The sequence below is a fragment of the Dendronephthya gigantea genome, unplaced genomic scaffold (genome assembly GCF_004324835.1).
Source record: "Dendronephthya gigantea isolate DGI-Jeju-01 unplaced genomic scaffold, DenGig_1.0 000016F, whole genome shotgun sequence".
NCBI classification, from domain to species: domain Eukaryota; kingdom Metazoa; phylum Cnidaria; class Anthozoa; order Malacalcyonacea; family Nephtheidae; genus Dendronephthya; species Dendronephthya gigantea.
Genome location: NW_021163026.1, coordinates 2,482,917 through 2,501,614, shown reverse-complemented (window position 1 = coordinate 2,501,614; position 18,698 = coordinate 2,482,917). Strand labels below are relative to the sequence as shown.

The 18,698-nt window shown below is 36.9% G+C and overlaps 4 protein-coding genes across 4 annotated transcripts in view; 1 reads left to right on the top strand and 3 right to left on the bottom strand.

Moving 5' to 3' along the window:
* LOC114520465 (mediator of RNA polymerase II transcription subunit 31-like) overlaps positions 1 to 18,698 on the top strand; it is a 46,883-nt gene that overhangs the window by 5,087 nt on the left and 23,098 nt on the right. The window lies entirely within an intron of this gene.
* On the bottom strand, positions 3,102 to 7,345 carry LOC114520464. The gene is made up of 2 exons (XM_028540730.1): positions 7,158 to 7,345; positions 3,102 to 6,090 (listed from the first exon to the last, which is right to left on the bottom strand). Exon 2 carries the CDS (start codon positions 5,785 to 5,787, stop codon positions 4,498 to 4,500), a length of 1,290 nt encoding a protein of 429 aa, XP_028396531.1. The 5' UTR covers positions 5,788 to 6,090; positions 7,158 to 7,345; the 3' UTR covers positions 3,102 to 4,497.
* Positions 8,698 to 11,707, bottom strand: LOC114520462. The gene is made up of 2 exons (XM_028540728.1): positions 11,514 to 11,707; positions 8,698 to 10,382 (listed from the first exon to the last, which is right to left on the bottom strand). Exon 2 carries the CDS (start codon positions 10,337 to 10,339, stop codon positions 8,909 to 8,911), a length of 1,431 nt encoding a protein of 476 aa, XP_028396529.1. The 5' UTR covers positions 10,340 to 10,382; positions 11,514 to 11,707; the 3' UTR covers positions 8,698 to 8,908.
* The window catches only part of LOC114520456, a 28,300-nt gene continuing 22,146 nt past the window's right edge, over positions 12,545 to 18,698 (bottom strand). The window contains exon 3 of the mRNA XM_028540721.1: positions 12,545 to 13,387. The gene's annotated coding sequence lies outside the window, so the exon portion shown is untranslated. The remainder of the gene's footprint in view (positions 13,388 to 18,698) is intronic.

The window sequence follows — 18,698 nt, the reverse complement described above, 5'->3', positions numbered from 1 at the left end:
GAAAATTTTGATTACATATTGTTCTTGATAATAAAGCTCACTGAATCAACTACTGTAGATTATATATATTTTGTAAGTGCAATTGACTATATCATGCATGATGCATGTCTAAAACTAATCATGTGCAAAAAAGTCATAGTTGGGTAAAAACAACACTAAATACTTATCCCTGACCCTGACATTATAAAGTCAAAGTTGGAGGCCATTCATGGCGGTGATAAAGTTCTTATCACACAAAGATAAAGTTGATACTCAAGATGATTAAGTATGCCATTATATGCATTGCTTTGAGAAATACGCTGCTTGACGGGCTAGGAGTTGGATGAGATGGTCTGCTTGACGGGCTAGGAGATGGGCTGCTTAATACAATATTAAATGCATGTAACTCGCAATCCATATCTAAACAGCCATTGAACTTCATGATGTCGACACGACTTCCGTCAACCCTCAAATCAAGAGCCCCGTTCGCATTGAGAATATCTGTGCTTAGCTGGACCAAAACATCAGTGATATTGGTGTGATTGGTTGTTTGGTTACCACTTTCAATTTTAAAACGATCAGCTACGAAAAACCTGATCGACTTTGTGTTGTCGATTTCGTTTTTTGCATAAGCAAACCAAGTAATTCCCTTTTCCTGCCATCTTCCTTGTGAAGCGACTGCGTCGATAACCTTCCCGGCAAATTTGGAATCCTTAATTTCTTGATCACTTGGGGCGGATCTTTTTTTTCGCTTGGATGTCCAGTCATGTTCATTTATGTTCATGGAAAGCTGAATCGGACTCACCAAATTTCGTAGCCAAACTTTGATTCTCACTTCTGTTTCTCGGATTTTCTCGTCCACGGAGTTTGTTTTGGTTTCTCCAATTTCTCTCGTCACTTCTTCTAGGATCATATTCTGGACCTTCCGTTGTTTTTGGCTGCCTTCTCTATTTTCACAATCACGTCTGACGTCTAACAGACCTTTCAAACTCGGCCAATATGCCGCACGAAATGCTGATTTAATGGTCCAGAACACAACATTCCTATCCTGCGGAGATAAGTTGCAGTACGAAATTGATGGCGATTGCGAACTCTCAGGATTGGTGTAGCAGGGTGAGTGTGTTTTGAATGCTGTGTATTTCAGATTAGGACACGTCCTAACGCGTGTTTTGTCAACCAGTGGAACCAGTTTAAGTTGGATACATTTTCTGACAGCGTTGATCCATTGTGCTCCTTTCTGGAAAATTTGTCGTAATTGATCATGCGTAAAGTCTACAAAATTCTCGGTATAACATGATGCTGGAAGTCGTCTTTGTTGTTTTCGCAATAAGGATAGACTTTCTTGAGGCAGTTACTATACCAGTTACAGTTTGTTCCATCAGGGCTGTAGCACCAGTCAGGCAATTTAACACTTTGAGTGGGCTTGGGGCCAAAAGGGGAGCACTTACAATTGGAAAAAACATTGCCAAAATTGCTGTTATAGACGTCAACCATGCACTGGTAATAACAGTAAGTTGCTGTTCGGTCTACGCACTTGTGTCTCGAATTGGATTTCGTTCGGATGTAGCTGTCGGTACGACATGTGGCCCACTGATAATCATTGTAGCCATAAAGCTTAACGCAATGTACGACACCAGCTGGACCAAAATATTTGTTACAGCTCGCTGCTTGGATATGCTGCATGTTGTATATCATAACAAACAACGTGAACAGCGAGTAAAAATAGAAATTCCGCATCATGTACAGCACTTGCGATATCTTACAGCCAATAGCGGTTCTACGAAACATAAATAATAAATATTCGTTTAAACGCGTAGGGATGATTTCCACTGGCTGCACTGTTTATTAAAACCCTGCATGTTTGCCTTGATTTGCGGAATATAGGATAATAAGAAATACTAGTTTAATAATAAATTAAAGGAAAACCACCTCACCACCATTTTGTTTTTATAAAGCTTTTTCACAGCTCAACGAAATAGAGTGATAGATTTATAAAGATGATGTAAAACGGACTAAAAGTAAACGCTAACAAGCTAACACCGCACGTAAAAACGCACAAATCGTACAAAAAACACGACAGTGGAAGTCCGCTCTATTCTGTGATTTTGAAATATGGGTCTCACCCGCAACTGGGCTTGTAGGTAGACGACCCTTTTATCTATAAACGTTGATTATTAGAGCTTTTCTACAGTTCGGAGTAATTAGTACTATTTTATTGGATGGGCAATGACCTGTTACGATTGTAATTTTATACTTTTTCGTTCCTGTCTTCAGAACATCACATGTTTTAAGATTAAACAGACAACTTCCTGTTTGTTTTCTGGTTTATGTAAAGTGGTTATTATTTGCGTGGCTAGTATACCTGGAATTATCGATAAAGAAATATTGCGTCAACTTAGGGTACCTCAAGTTTGCTAGCGTCTTTAACATCATAGATTTTGAAACCAGAGTTGCAAAAAGCTGCGGGTACGCGGGTGACACCCGGAGGAGGAAGGTTGCTTTGAATGAAGTTTGTGAGGAAGGTTCAAAGTTGAACACTCTAATTGATCACATGCATGTAAAAAAAACCAAATATTTTGTTATGCTGGTTGCCATTTGACTCAGTGTCATAACGTAATTTTGAGGAAGGTTTTCAAAACTTGAAATCTTACCGGAGGAAGGTTGAACTCTTTTTGCAACTCTGATTTGAACTATACCCAGGGAAGTAAAGTGGCTTTCGGCTGTCGGTCATTGTTTCATAACTGCGCTATAAATCTTCTAGTTGCGGGTGCTTACCTCCGCATAAAAGTAACGAATTTAACGAAGATACGAAATGAAATAAGAACTATAGAAGACATACCTTTGTTATGAAGATGAGGCGAACTCTCCTTGTCTCAAGAGGGATGTTTAGTAATGCACTGCCTTTGCAAAAGCACTGATGTTGTCAGCTACGATAAAGCTTCGTAATGACGTATATGAGAAATGTTTCAACCCATTGGATTAACTAAGAAGTAATATTATACAAGTATTTCCTGAAAGATATGCTGACGTAATATTATGCCACAATAAAATATTGTACTACTTTGCTTGCATATATATATATATATATATATAATTATATATATATATATATATATATATGCCTCGCTTTTTTTATGCTCGTGCTATATATTTTGCATGGTTTAAAGAACATAACTCACAATCTATGTTTTCTTCAGAAATGGAGGAATTTCAGTTAAATATAAATCACGATACGTAATGGTTAGACAGGGAAGACCAGTTTCATATGTTGTGTTTTCAATCAGTTAAAAACTTTTCACGCATAAATTGAACAGGTTTATAGCTTAGACATGCAATCTAAGGTAAACTAAAGCTTTGTGGAAACTAAAGCTGTATGTTTTTCGCCAAGGCATGACTACGAGAGCTTAAAATTTACGTATATCAAGTTACATGGCTCTTAAAGATATTAATTGAATCCTCATTCTTCGCGTCGCACAAATAGCTACAGCTATATATGTAATATGTATAAATGTATAGGGAAATATATCGGGGAAATTTATTTTATTTAACATATAGAAACTATTATGTTTTCCCAGCATGGTATTATTTATACTAATAAAACAAATGGTATACATGCAGTAATACAAGCAGTCCATGTCTTGGCCACGTTGTTCTACCCCCATGCACTTGAGTGAAATGCATTGCCTTTACATAGCTTTACCAAATTACCATCTCCAGTAGAATTTTTTGGTAGATTTGAAAATGAAAGCATTTGTCTGAGAATTTCACATGTTCAGGAATGCCCGAAATTGTGTTCTTATGATAATAAATAGCCCAGCATGTGTTTATCTTTAACTCATTCACACACACTCTTATGTTCATCCGGCAATAGTATTAGAAATAAGGTATAGTGCATGCCTATACATATAGCCAATGAAAGAAATTAGAATATTGCTTCATATTTACTTGAATGTTTTATGTTGCTGTTGTAGGTTTTAGCCGTCTAAATTAGAATTTAAGGCGAGTTTCTCGTTCAGTTTCCAACCCGTCTGTTTCAATGAAGCGTGAGATACCTGCCTTTGAGGTATTGAAATGAGTCTAAAACACGATACTGTATTAGCATGTGCTTGCTTGGTGTCATAAAGACTTGACGATTGATAATCTTATATGCTGAGGTGCTGTCAAACGAAAAGCGATCCAACGATCGTTTTATTGTGCTTATTCTTGTGAGTAGACATTTTCTATACAGCGTGCGTATATATAAACGATATAGACTTGCAACTTTTTAGTGTTTTTTTTATGTTTAATGACCTGAAAATTTTGATTACATATTCTTCTTGATAATAAAACTCACTGAATCAACTACTGTAGATTATATATTTTGTAAGTGCAATTGACTATATCATGCATGATGCATGTCTAAAACTAATCATGTGCAAAAAAGTCATAGTTGGGTAAAAACAACACAAATACTTATCCCTGACCCTGACATTATAAAGTCAAAGTTAGAGGCCATTCATGGCAGTGATAAAGTTCTTATCACACAAGAATAAAGTTGATACTCAAGATGATTAAGTATGCCATTGTATGCATTGCTTTGAGAAATACGCTGCTTGACGGGCTAGGAGTTGGATGAGATGGTCTGCTTGACGGGCTAGGAGTTGGTGGAGATGGTCTGCTTGACGGGCTAGGAGTTGGTGGAGATGGGCTGCTTAATACAATATTAAATGCATGTAACTCACAATCCATATCTAAACAGCCATTGAACTTCATGATGTCGATGTCGGCACGACTTCCGTCCACCCTCAAATCAAGAGTCCCGTTGGCATTGAGAATATCTGTGCTTAGCTGGACCAAAACATCAGTGATATTGGTGTGATTGGTTGTTTGGTTACCACTTTCAATTTTAAAACGATCAGCTACGAAAAACCTGATCGACTTTGTGTTGTCGATTTCGTTTTTTGCATAAGCAAACCAAGTAATTCCCTTTTCCTGCCATCTTCCTTGTGAAGCGACTGCGTCGATAACCTTCCCGGCAAATTTGGAATCCTTAATTTCTTGATCACTTGGGGCGGATCTTTTTTTTCGCTTGGATGTCCAGTCATGTTCATTTATGTTCATGGAAAGCTGAATCGGACTCACCAAATTTCGTAGCCAAACTTTGATTCTCACTTCTGTTTCTCGGATTTTCTCGTCCACGGAGTTTGTTTTGGTTTCTCCAATTTCTCTCGTCACTTCTTCTAGGATCATATTCTGGACCTTCCGTTGTTTTTGGCTGCCTTCTCTATTTTCACAATCACGTCTGACGTCTAACAGACCTTTCAAACTCGGCCAATATGCCGCACGAAATGCTGATTTAATGGTCCAGAACACAACATTCCTATCCTGCGGAGATAAGTTGCAGTACGAAATTGATGGCGATTGCGAACTCTCAGGATTGGTGTAGCAGGGTGAGTGTGTTTTGAATGCTGTGTATTTCAGATTAGGACACGTCCTAACGCGTGTTTTGTCAACCAGTGGAACCAGTTTAAGTTGGATACATTTTCTGACAGCGTTGATCCATTGTGCTCCTTTCTGGGAAAATTTGTCGTATTGATCATCGTAAAGTCTACAAAATTTCTCGGTATACATGATGCTGAAGTCGTCTTTGTTGTTTTCGCAATAAGGATAGACTTTCTTGAGGCAGTTACTATACCAGTTACAGTTTGTTCCATCAGGGCTGTAGCACCAGTCAGGCAATTTAACACTTTGAGTGGGCTTGGGGCCAAAAGGGGAGCACTTACAATTGGAAAAAACATTGCCAAAATTGCTGTTATAGACGTCAACCATGCACTGGTAATAACAGTAAGTTGCTGTTCGGTCTACGCACTTGTGTCTCGAATTGGATTTCGTTCGGATGTAGCTGTCGGTACGACATGTGGCCCACTGATAATCATTGTAGCCCACTGATAATCATTGTAGCCATAAAGCTTAACGCAATGTACGACACCAGCTGGACCAAAATATTTGTTACAGCTCGCTGCTTGGATATGCTGCATGTTGTATATCATAACAAACAACGTGAACAGCGAGTAAAAATAGAAATTCCGCATCATGTACAGCACTTGCGATATCTTACAGCCAATAGCGGTTCTACGAAACATAAATAATAAATATTCGTTTAAACGCGTAGGGATGATTTCCACTGGCTGCACTGTTTATTAAAACCCTGCATGTTTGCCTTGATTTGCGGAATATAGGATAATAAGAAATACTAGTTTAATAATAAATTAAAGGAAAACCACCTCACCACCATTTTGTTTTTATAAAGCTTTTTCACAGCTCAACGAAATAGAGTGATAGATTTATAAAGATGATGTAAAAACGGACTAAAAGTAAACGCTAACAAGCTAACACGCACGTAAAAACGCACAAATCGTACAAAAAACACGACAGTGGAAGTCCGCTCTATTCTGTGATTTTGAAATATGGGTCTCACCCGCAACTGGGCTTGTAGGTAGACGACCTTTTATCTATAAACGTTGATTATTAGAGCTTTTCTACAGTTCGGAGTAAATTAGTACTATTTTATTGGATGGGCAATGACCTGTTACGATTTGTAATTTTATACTTTTTCGTTCCTGTCTTCAGAACATCACATGTTTTTAAGATTAAACAGACAACTTCCTGTTTGTTTTCTGGTTTATGTAAAAGTGGTTATTATTTGCGTGGCTAGTATACCCTGGAATTATCGATAAAGAAAATATTGCGTCAACTTAGGGTACCTCAAGTTTGCTAGCGTCTTTTAACATCATAGATTTGAACCAGAGTTGCAAAAAAGCTGCGGGTACGCGGGTGACACCCGGAGGAAGGTTTGCTTTGAATGAAGTTTGTGAGGAAGGTTCAAAGTTGAACACTCTAATTGATCACATGCATGTACCAAAAAAACCAAATATTTTGTTATGCTGGTTGCCATTTGACTCAGTGTCATAACGTAATTTTGAGGAAGGTTTTCAAAACTTGAAATCTTACCGGAGGAAGGTTGAACTCTTTTTGCAACTCTGATTTGAACTATACCCAGGGAAGTAAAGTGGCTTTCGGCTGTCGGTCATTGTTTCATAACTGCGCTATAAATCTTCTAGTTGCGGGTGCTTACCTCCGCATAAAAGTAGCGAATTTAACGAAGATACGAAATGAAATAAGAACTATAGAAGACATACCTTTGTTATGAAGATGAGGCGAACTCTCCTTGTCTCAAGAGGGATGTTTAGTAATGCACTGCCTTTGCAAAAGCACTGATGTTGTCAGCTACGATAAAGCTTCGTAATGACGTATATGAGAAATGTTTCAACCCATTGGATTAACTAAGAAGTAATATTATACAAGTATTTCCTGAAAGATATGCTGACGTAATATTATGCCACAATAAAATATTGTACTACTTTACTTGCATATATATATATATATATATATATATATATATGCCTCGCTTTTTTGATGCTCGTGCTATATATTTTGCATGGTTTAAAGAACATAACTCACAATCTATGTTTTCTTCAGAAATGGAGGAATTTCAGTTAAATATAAATCACGATACGTAATGGTTAGACAGGGAAGACCAGTTTCATATGTTGTGTTTTCAATCAGTTAAAAACTTTTCACGCATAAATTGAACAGGTTTATAGCTTAGACATGCAATCTAAGGTAAACTAAAGCTTTGTGGAAACTAAAGCTGTATGTTTTTCGCCAAGGCATGACTACGAGAGCTTAAAATTTACGTATATCATGTTACATGGCTCTTAAAGATATTAATTGAATCCTCATTCTTCGCGTCGCACAAATAGCTACAGCTATATATGTAATATGTATAAATGTATAGGGAAATATATCGGGGAAATTTATTTTATTTAATATATAGAAACTATTATGTTTTCCCAGCATGGTATTATTTATACTAATAAAACAAATGGTATACATGCAGTAATACAAGCAGTCCATGTCTTGGCCACGTTGTTCTACCCCCATGCACTTGAGTGAAATGCATTGCCTTTACATAGCTTTACCAAATTACCATCTCCAGTAGAATTTTTTGGTAGATTTGAAAATGAAAGCATTTGTCTGAGAATTTCACATGTTCAGGAATGCCCGAAATTGTGTTCTTATGATAATAAATAGCCCAGCATGTGTTTATCTTTAACTCATTCACACACACTCTTATGTTCATCCGGCAATAGTATTAGAAATAAGGTATAGTGCATGCCTATACATATAGCCAATGAAAGAAATTAGAATATTGCTTCATATTTACTTGAATGTTTTATGTTGTTGTTGTAGGTTTTACACGTCTAAATTAGAATTTAAGACGAGTTTCTCGTTCAGTTTCCAACCCGTCTGTTTCAATGGAAAAATTCAGATGAGCCAGCATGTGACCGGAACCAGACGTATTTCATGTATATATAGGGACTGTTTACATGATCCCTGTTAGCAGAGATTCAGCGAAGCGTGAGATACCTGCCTTTGAGGTATTGAAATGAGTCTAAAACACGATACTGACAGTCGTGTAATCACTCCGAGAATAGCATGTGCTTGCTTGGTGTCATAAAGACTTGACGATTGATAATCTTATATGCTGAGGTGCTGTCAAACGAAAAGCGATCGTTTTATTGTGCTTATTCTTGTGAATAAGCATTTTCTGTACAGCGTATATGTATATATATTAAAACGATATAGACTTGCCAACTTTGTAGGTTTTTTTTGGATGTTTAATGACCTGAAAATTTTGATTACATATTGTTCTTGATAATAAAACTCACTGAATCAACTACTTTAGATTATATATTTTGTAAGTGCAATTGACTATATCATGCATGCTAAAACTAATCATGTGCAAAAAAGTCATAGTTTGGTAAAAACAACACAAATACTTATCCCTGGCATATCAGTAAAGTTAGAGGCGGTGATAAAGTTCTTATCACACAAAGATAAAGTTGATACTCAAGATGATTAAGTATGCTATTGTATGCATTGCTTTGAGAAATACGCCGCTTGATTCGATATCAAATGCATGTATATCACAATCCATATCTAAACAGCCATTTAACTTCACGATGTCAACAGAACTTCCATCCACACTTACATAAAGAGTCCCGTTGAGAATATCTGTACTGAGCTGGATCAAAACATCAGCGATGGTCGTTGGCTTGATTGTTCCCAGGCCATCTTTGTACTTGTAACGGTCAGCTACGAAAAATCTGATCGACTTCGTGTGATCCTGTCCTATTTCGTTTTTTGCATAAGCAAACCAAGTAATTCCCTTCTCCTGCCATCTTCCTTGTGAAGCGATTGCATCGATGACCTTCCCGGCAAATTTGGAATCCTTAATTTCTTGATTACTTGGGGCGGATCTTTTTCTTCGCTTGGACGTCCAGCCATGTTTATTTATGTTCATGGAAAGCTGAATCGGACTCACAAAATTTCGTAGCCAAACTTTGATTCTCACTTCTGTTTCTCGGATTTTCTCGTCCACGGAGTTGGTTTTGGTTTCTCCAATTTCTCTCGTCACTTCTTCTAGGATCATATCCTGGACCTTCCGTTGTTTTCGGCTGCCTTCTCTATTTTCACAATCACGTCTGACGTCTAACAGACCTTTCAAACTTGGCCAATATGCCGCACGAAATGCTGATTTAATGGTCCAAAACACAACATTCCTATCCTGGGGAGATAAGTTGCAGTACGAAATTGATGACGATTGCGAATTCTCAGGATTGGTGTAGCAGGGTGAGTGTGTTTTGAATGCTGTGTATTTCAGATCAGAACACGTCCTAACGCGTGTTTTGTCAACCAGTGGAACCAGTTTGAGTTGGATACATTTTCTGACAGCGTTGATCCATTGTGCTCCTTTCTGGGAAAATTTGTCGTATTGATCATCGTAAAGTCTACAAAATTTTTCGGTATACATGATGCTGTAGTCGTCTTTGTCGTTTTCACAATAAGGATAAGCTTTCTTAAGACAGTTACTATACCAGTTACAGTTTGTTCCATCAGGGCTGTAGCACCAGTCAGGCAATTTAACCCGTTGAGTGGGCTTGGGGTCAAAAGGGGAGCACTTACAATTGAGAAAGACATCGCCAGAACTTCTGTCATAGACGTCAATCATGCACTGGTAATAACAGTAAGTTCTTGTTCGGTCTATGCAAGCGTGTCTCCCATTGGATTTCGTCCGGACGTAGTTGTCGGTACGACATGTGGCCCACTGATAGTCATTGTAGCGAGAACTCTGAATGCAATGTACGGTACCAGCTGGACCATAAGATCTGTCACAGTTCGCTGCCTGGACACAGTGCATGTTGTACATCATGACAAGCAACATGAACAGCGGGTATAAATGAAAACTCTTCATCATGTTCAGCCGTGCAAAGTAGGATATATCACGGCCAATAGGGTATCTATAAAGCATAACGGCATTATTTGTTTAAACAAACAACTAAGGACGAATTTCCACTGTGGCGTTTTTTATACCGGCTTACACGCACTTAACGTGGCAAAGTTGTTATACAGTTTTTCCTGGGAAAAACACGCCAAATCATCAACAGAATCTAACCTCATGTATATATTGATTTTGTTTGTATCATTTAAATGATCTTAACTTTTATGTGCGTGTGTGTTTGTTCGTAGAAAATACACGACAGTGGCGTGTGATTTTGAATTTCGGGTTTCATCTGAAACTTGGCTTACGGGTAGTACAAACTTTTATCTATAAACATTGCTTATTAAACTGAAACTTTTGTACAGTACGAAGTAAATTTATAGATTATTATATAACTATTTTTTTATGGGTTCAGCACATATGGTTCAGCATGGCCAGTATTGTCTGAATGCTATTATGGCAATGACCTTGACAACTTGTAATTTGACGCTTTTTCGTCCCCGTCGTCAACTTCCTACGATTTGTTGCGAAATTTCAATCCTAAATAAACGAACAGGATCACCACGCTTTCTTAACTTCTTCCCGTTTCACTTTCCGTGGTGTAGTGATGTTTTTCAATGTGATAAAGTGGTTATTACTCACGTGGTCATGCATTAGCACGCCACTTGTGCAAAACTAACTCTTCATAATTGTCGTTACCGTGGAATTATCGATAAAAAATATTGCATTCGCTTGGGGCCTCAAGTTTATTAGCGTCTTTTAACATCGTAGATTTAAACCGGCATATCGAGGGAAGTATAGTGTCTTGCGAATCAAAATATCGAATTCTTGAAATGATGAGACTTCGTGGCCCGCTTGTACAAACAAAGTGGCCGCTGAATTTTTTGTCACCTCGATCAAGCATTTTCCACCCTTTGCAGTCCTTGCTTTTAGTTCAATTTTAGACTAACATCGCACAAATACGCCAAAGTAACTTAAGCCTTTTTACAGCAGTACGCTTGTGTTTTGAATCGTAATAGGACGAATAACGCTGTCGCCATTGGCATTGATTCATATAGCCACGCTATAAATTTTGTGGCCGACTACTATACTTCCGCATAAACGGAATTACCGAACACACGAAATAAAAAAGGAACGATAGAAAGCATACCTTTAGTTTGAAGATTAAGAAGATCTCTCTCTGTCTCAAGCCAAGGGGGGAGTTTAATAATGACTATTGGATGGGCCTCGTTCTAGCTATTGCCGTATTGGATGAACCAAAAAGCAATATTTATACAAGTCTTTCCCCAAAGATATGCTGACGTAATATAATACCACAATGAAACACTAGACTATATACTTTGCCTTGCGTATGTATGGCTGGCGCTTTTGAGGCTGAAAAAGATATCTCAAACGTGGTGGTCCAGTGTAGGTAGTATTCTACCACATGCAAGGTGTTTTACCTTGTAAACTTGAAACCTCATACCTCATGTCATTGTGCTTAATTCTTGAGCAAACACAAGAAAACGCATTCAGAGTTTGAATAATTTATACATTTTCTGTGCAGCGTGTGTAGGCTATATTGATTACATATTGTTCTTGATGATGAAACTCGCTGATCAACTACTATAGATTAGATATTTTCATTATTTTGTAAGTGCAATTGACTATATATATATCATGCATGATGCATGTCTAAAACTAATCATGTGCAAAGAAGTCATAGTTGGGTAAAAACAACACTAAATACTTATCCCTGATAAAGCTCTTATCGCACAAAGATAAAGTTGACACTGAAGATGAATAGATATGCCATTGTATGCAAAAAGTTGTTGTTATAAAAAAGCTTTTCACAGCTCTACGAAATAGAAGTATATAAAATATATGTTTATATATGAATGAAAGTTGACTGTTACACATATATATATAATTATATATATATATATATATATATATATATATATATATATATATATATATATATATATTCAAGATAGATTTCCAACGATTTCCCATAAAATTAACGTATGCAGTACAATCACGTGATCGATATTTAGGTATTTATATATATATATATATACATATATGTAAACTCGAAGTTCTTTGTGAGGGGCATTTCATCGGTAGAATGCTGCATGTCGGTATCGAATCTATTTCTGTTAATCAAAGAAGAAGACAAAGAATTTTTTGTGTAAATGACCACGAACAGTAAATGCTTAGCTCTTTACGAATTACAATATAATTATGAAAACAATCTTTGTTACATGTTCAGTTATTCTATAAAACCCGACCTTCACAGCCGATACAAAATATACAATTCAGTCTCATTTTCACACAAGTATATTTCTCGTATTTAATATAGGGGAAAGCCATTAGGTCTAAAAACGTATACTACATTTATGCAATTACTTTTAATTATGGTGCTTCTTGTTGGTAAAATAATGCCATGAAATATGTTCAAAACGAAATCTTACTTTAAACCTTAAAAGCCTTTTTTTGGTTAAAGCTTACATGTATAAAAACAGTCTAAAGTTTATCTAAACAACAGTTCTATAATGTCAGTGTTTATGATACGAACAAATAGTTGGAAATCAAAACGACGAAGCAGACAAAACGCAAAGTATACATTCTGCCTCTGGCCTTGTGTGATTCAGCTGAACTGCATCGACAGCTTTCCTTGACATCGCCTGAAGGTAGGTGATACTCTTCCAACATACACGGATAGTAACAGTATTTTGCATTTTTGCAATGGTATGGTTTTTCTGTTTTTGATCTGATGTAGGAGTCTGATCGACACGTTATCCATTGAGAGTCATTGTAGTTTCGAACGTTACGACATATCTTAGCCCCGTCAGTGTAACGATTGCAGACTATCTTAAAACGTCTGACTGGTGGACGTCTGGGGTGATATCTAGGTCGACGTTTTCCGCGCCAAAAGCGTTTCCCCGATGCAATCATGCCACAAGCACAGACCACAATCATTAACACAAACACTACGTTGCTCTTCATAATGATTCGCTTATTTCCTGAACGATTTGCAAGGTTCTATTAAATACAAATATATAGTCCGCATTAATAATGTGTGGCACAGCTGTAGATAAAGTGGACATTTTCTTTGTATTTTGGACCTGCAATAAATTATATAGATTCGGCATTGTTATGATGACATGTCGTGAGGGTCTTTTTTATGTACTTTCGATATGCGACGCGTTTTGCGAGAGAAGGTGAAGCCGTTCAAGTTGCATTATATGTTTTTTTTTGAGAAAACAAGTTAAATAATTTCCGAAGTCACGCTTTATCGTTATTACCTTTGTTTTTAAGGTTAAATTTAGCAGTTCGCTTGGGCTTTTAAGATACGGAAACTTTACATGTTTTCCCAAACCCACTGTTCATCTAAGAACGACAGATTGGTCAAAATGATCGACACTAAGATTATTATACTGCATTAATTTTTCACCTAAACTGTCAAGCTGGAAGGAAAAGTAATTCATATTTATTTGTACGAAAGGCCAATTTGTGGCAATTTTCAATTACTCATTCCTATTTTACAACTATTTTTATATGTTGACACAATATATATAAACACAATAAAGCCTTGCGTGACAATTAAGTTATTCTATGAAACCCAATTTAGCCACCATCGGCATGAAGACCATGGCCGCTGTTGGACTTTTTGTCGTAGCCACGTCGCAGAGGTTATAACCAGGGGGGCGTTGTAACCGAGTAGTTTCTTCCGCATAAAAATATTACCGAAGATACGAAATGAAATAAGAACTATATAGAAGACATACCTTTGTAATGAAGATGAGGAGAACCCTCTTTGTCTCAAGAGGGAAGTTTAGTAATGGACTGCCTTTGCAAAAGCGCTGATGTTGTCACCTCAATGGCTAAGCTTCAAATACGGAGTCAGTCAGGTCTTCTCGTGCACGTGTACTGACGTAAAAAAGGAACGACCATATGCTCTACACTTGTTAGATCATGTGATTTAAACGACCCCCCCCCCCACATTGTAGTCGTCAACTCACTCAACTGCAACGATCAACTACAACGATCACGACTCCCGAAATATTGATTTTATTCGGAATAAATTTCTCATATATATATATATATATATATAATATATATAATATATATATATATATATATATAATATATAATATATATAATATATATATATATGCTTCTAATATCGAGAATGTCGTTCAACTTTTTATTTTCTGGCCTGAGTTTACTTCTCGAAGTTCTTCGTGAGGGGCATTTCATCGGTAGAATGCTGTGTCGGTACAGAATGCTCTGGTACTATGCTTTAATTAAAAAAAAATTAGAAGAGAATGACTGTGTGTGTACTTAGAAAAAAGTATAAAATTTGAATACACAAAAAATTTTATTAAATTTCTTCCCTTCATGTGTTTCTTCTAATTTTGTACACGTGAAAAGTGCATCAGTTTAGATAGAAAATTCTAATGTTGATGTAATTCTAATGAGGTATTGTTTACTTTTAAAGAAACGAGTGTTTATCATCCGAGGAAGTAATTGATAACCAAAAAGCCAAAGAATATAAAAGTATGCAATTTAGCTTTGTGTGATTCAGCACCGCTGTCACTGTCGCTGCAGACACAGTTGCTATAGACGCTGCCTGAAGTTATACCATGCTTCTCCAGCATACACAAATGGTAACAAAATTTTGAATTCAGGGTACAACCGTACAAGCCATCTGTAACTGATCTGATGTAAGCGTTAGTACGACATGTCCCCCATTGGCGGTCGTTGTAATCTGGATTTTTTACACATCTCTTAACCCCGTTCGGTCCTGTAGCAGGATCGCATATTTCATCTGTATCGGCCTCGCTGTTGTCAATCATACCGCAGACGACGATCATCAACACCCACAATACGTTGATCTTCTGCATATCTGAAAAATTGAATAATCATCTGCGTTATTCAACATTGTCATCGCCAGGTATCTGGGGTATGGGCATAAAGAATATAAACTGATTCTCTTCGTTATTTTTTTAATCGCGATCGTGTGTGGGAGTTTCACGTCGTGTTTCTATTTTCCGCTAATTAACTCCTACTGGCCCAGCTACGAGGTCGCTCATTCTGCTATAAGGAAGTATGTGGTAACGTAGCCAGCTTGATAAGTGATGTGGACATATTCATTTATTCGTGTTCTACAATATTCATTTCTTTCAAATTGATTGTTTTAACGGTCTGTGAACATGAATATATGAATATATGCACCCCACTTGTCGATGCTGGCGACGCCATTGGAAGTATCCTCACTATCCTGCTATTAGCCGCGTCTTTCCTTCTTTTGTTGTTGCATTGGGTGTGTTAATATTGCATTAATTATACGGCTTAATTTTATTGCAAAATTTGAATTTAACATATCCATCTTTAGCTTATGTCATAGCTGAAGTAAATGTGTTTAGAAATATCGAATTCTGGTAACGACGAGACCTCGGCCGGTTGATAAAGTGTTGAACCAAGAAATATACAAGACAACGGCCACCTCGATCAAGCAAATTCCTCTATCAGTTTAATTCGGACTAACATGAAATAATTCTACCCCAGGGCAGTTTCCCTGATCTTCTCACGGTAGTACTGTTGTATTATAGGTTATGATAAAAAAAAACACTCTGTCAGCCACTGTTTTATACCAGCGCGGTAAAAAAAACTATAGTAACGCTGAGTAGTTACTTCCGCATTCACGAATCTGCTGTTGTGAAATAAGGACAACCCCTTCTGTATATAGAAGACATACCTTTGTTTTGAAGGCAAAAAAGATCTCTCTTTGTGTCAGTGTAAGACCAGGGAGGAAGTCTAAAGATTGACTAACTTTCAAACACACCATGCAGTGTTGTCAGCTCGGTGACGAAGCTTCAAATAAGTTCGAACCCACTGCGTGCAGTGACGTATCTGTGAGGAATGACCCAGTCCATACTCCTCTTTAAAGATATGCTGACATAGTAGAAAGCCACAATCACATACCTTGCGATATAACCAGGAAGCAGCGTGGCAGCGTCTTCAAACAACTTAGCATCGCCATCACGGCATCACATGTGTCGTAACAACTGCCTAACCACCTAAGAGCTTTCGACTCGAGGACGTATTATTCAAAACAAATGATTAAGAATTTTTGGCGAAGAAAACCTGAATTAGCCTCGTTTTCGCATGACACGTACCAGGGCCCTCGCTCTGTTTCGAAGAGGTTTATATCGCGTCATGCATACATCATGTAAATCATCAGCTAACTAACTAGGCTTGTCTTGCATCAGTGTAAGACTATTTTAGTTGGCTTATTAAACAAACTATATTAATGCATATATATGTATTTATATATGTCTGTTTTACTCTTTTTTCTATATATAATTTCTTGAATTATAATTCTTGAATTATTCTTCTTCATTGACCTCTAAAAGATAAAAACCGAAAGTCGTAGCTCTAAGAGTAGCTTTGCCTTTGAAACGTTTTAAGATCTATCGCGACAAGCCTTGAGTGTTGTTTTGCTATTGTGTAGAGATCTTTATCTCTTTCTTCTTCTTTTTTTTCTTTATTGGTATCTATTTCTTAGTATTTTTGCATGCTAGGCGTGACAAGTTCCTGTATAAACTACTTTGTGTTTTCCCAGAATGATATATTTAGCCTAATACGAACATATTACGGGTATGGAAGAAACAATCCATTAACGACGTTGTTATGCCCTCACTCCATAGTGGAATGCATGCATTATACATAGCTTTATACATAGCATATAATGCTTTTATTGAAAATGAAAGCATTCGTCAAAGACAAAGAATTTCTCAGGTCCAGGAATGCCTGAGATTGCGTTCTCACTCACTCACAATAGACTTAAAAATAAGGTAGCGCCCAAACATAGCTAATGAAAGAAATTAAAATATTACTTCATATTTACTTTAATGTTTTATGCTCCAGTTATACGTTTTACATGTGAAACGAAATCTAACTTGCTTTAAATCTTAAAAACCTTATTCAGTCTAAAGTTTATCTATAAACAACAGTTCTATAATGTCAGTGTTTATGATACGAACAAATAGTTGGAAATCAAAACGACGAAGCAGACAAAAGGCAAAGTATACGCTTTGACCTTGTGTGATTCAGCTGAATTGCATCGACAGCTGCCGACGACCTTGCCTGAAGTTGAATGATGCTTTTCCAACATACACTGATAATAACAGTATATTGCATCTTTATTTGCACAAGAGTGTAAGCCTCCTGTTTTTAACTTGATGTAAATGTTGCTTCGGCATGTTACCCATTGGAGGTCGTAGAAACCTGGCAGTTGTATACACTTTCTAGCTCCATTTGGCCCGGTGTAAGGATTGCAGAAATTTGCTTCGCTGTTGTCAATCAGGCTACAGACTGCAATCATTAACACACACAATACGTTGATCTTCTTCATATTACGTTCGCTTGTTAGCTCAAAAATATGTGCGGTTCTGAAAAATGCGATGTGCGTTATTTAACATTAACATTGCCGGATCTTTGGTATGTAGATAACCTATTGCTATATTCTACATTTTCTTTATGGCGTTAGTATAGTCTTTGGTCTACTAACGCATGTTCATGAAGTGTCTTAGTGAAGTAATGCTATGTTGAATTGGTGTTGTATACGTGGCACTCCAAATTGAATCAACCATTATACGTTCGTCAGTTTCTTTCTTGCCTTATTTAAGTTATTTTGATGAAACAAGATCTGATTGTGGTGCTTGTTTCTCTACAACTACCATTTACCTTTAACAAAGTTAACTTCCTTTATGAGATATATATACTTTTTACAAAATAACGCGTATTTGCAAAGACACTTTATTCGCTATGCCACGCCTTATATTTTTTCATTCATGTACCCATTTCAAAAACATCTGCTTTTTCTGAAGGAAGTGAAATAATCTGTGGAAGCTAAATACTTTCACTCATCTTTCTTTTATTTTGGCAGCAAAGCAATAATTGAAGAAACATACCTTTTGATATTTTTCGGAGAAACGATCTCTGATGTTGCCCAGCGCAGTTCAAACCTTAACTGACGCTGTTGTTAACAACCTGTGCATTATTAACCCTTCTTAAATTCATTGGTGACGTTCCACACAATCCATACTTGGTAGTCAATGAAAAAGACAAAGAGAATTTTTGGCCATTATTCTCTTAAACACAACCTTCATAGCAGGACAAAATTTACATCACGGTACGAGTATGAATATTTATCATCATTTTATTGAAAATTGGACAACCTTTTCTATAAAAACGAAACGTCTGTGGTTATCCAAAGTCGAATTGTAGAAAAAAATTATTTAATATCACAAACGTTCATTCAAAGCGCCCTCACTAATTCCTGTGT

What these genes read in the sequence shown, in the direction of transcription:
- LOC114520462 (XM_028540728.1), bottom strand. Translation starts at nt 10,339, where the DNA reads ATGATGAAGAGTTTTCATTTATACCCGCTGTTCATGTTGCTTGTCATG.
- LOC114520464 (XM_028540730.1), bottom strand. Translation starts at nt 5,787, where the DNA reads ATGGTTGACGTCTATAACAGCAATTTTGGCAATGTTTTTTCCAATTGT.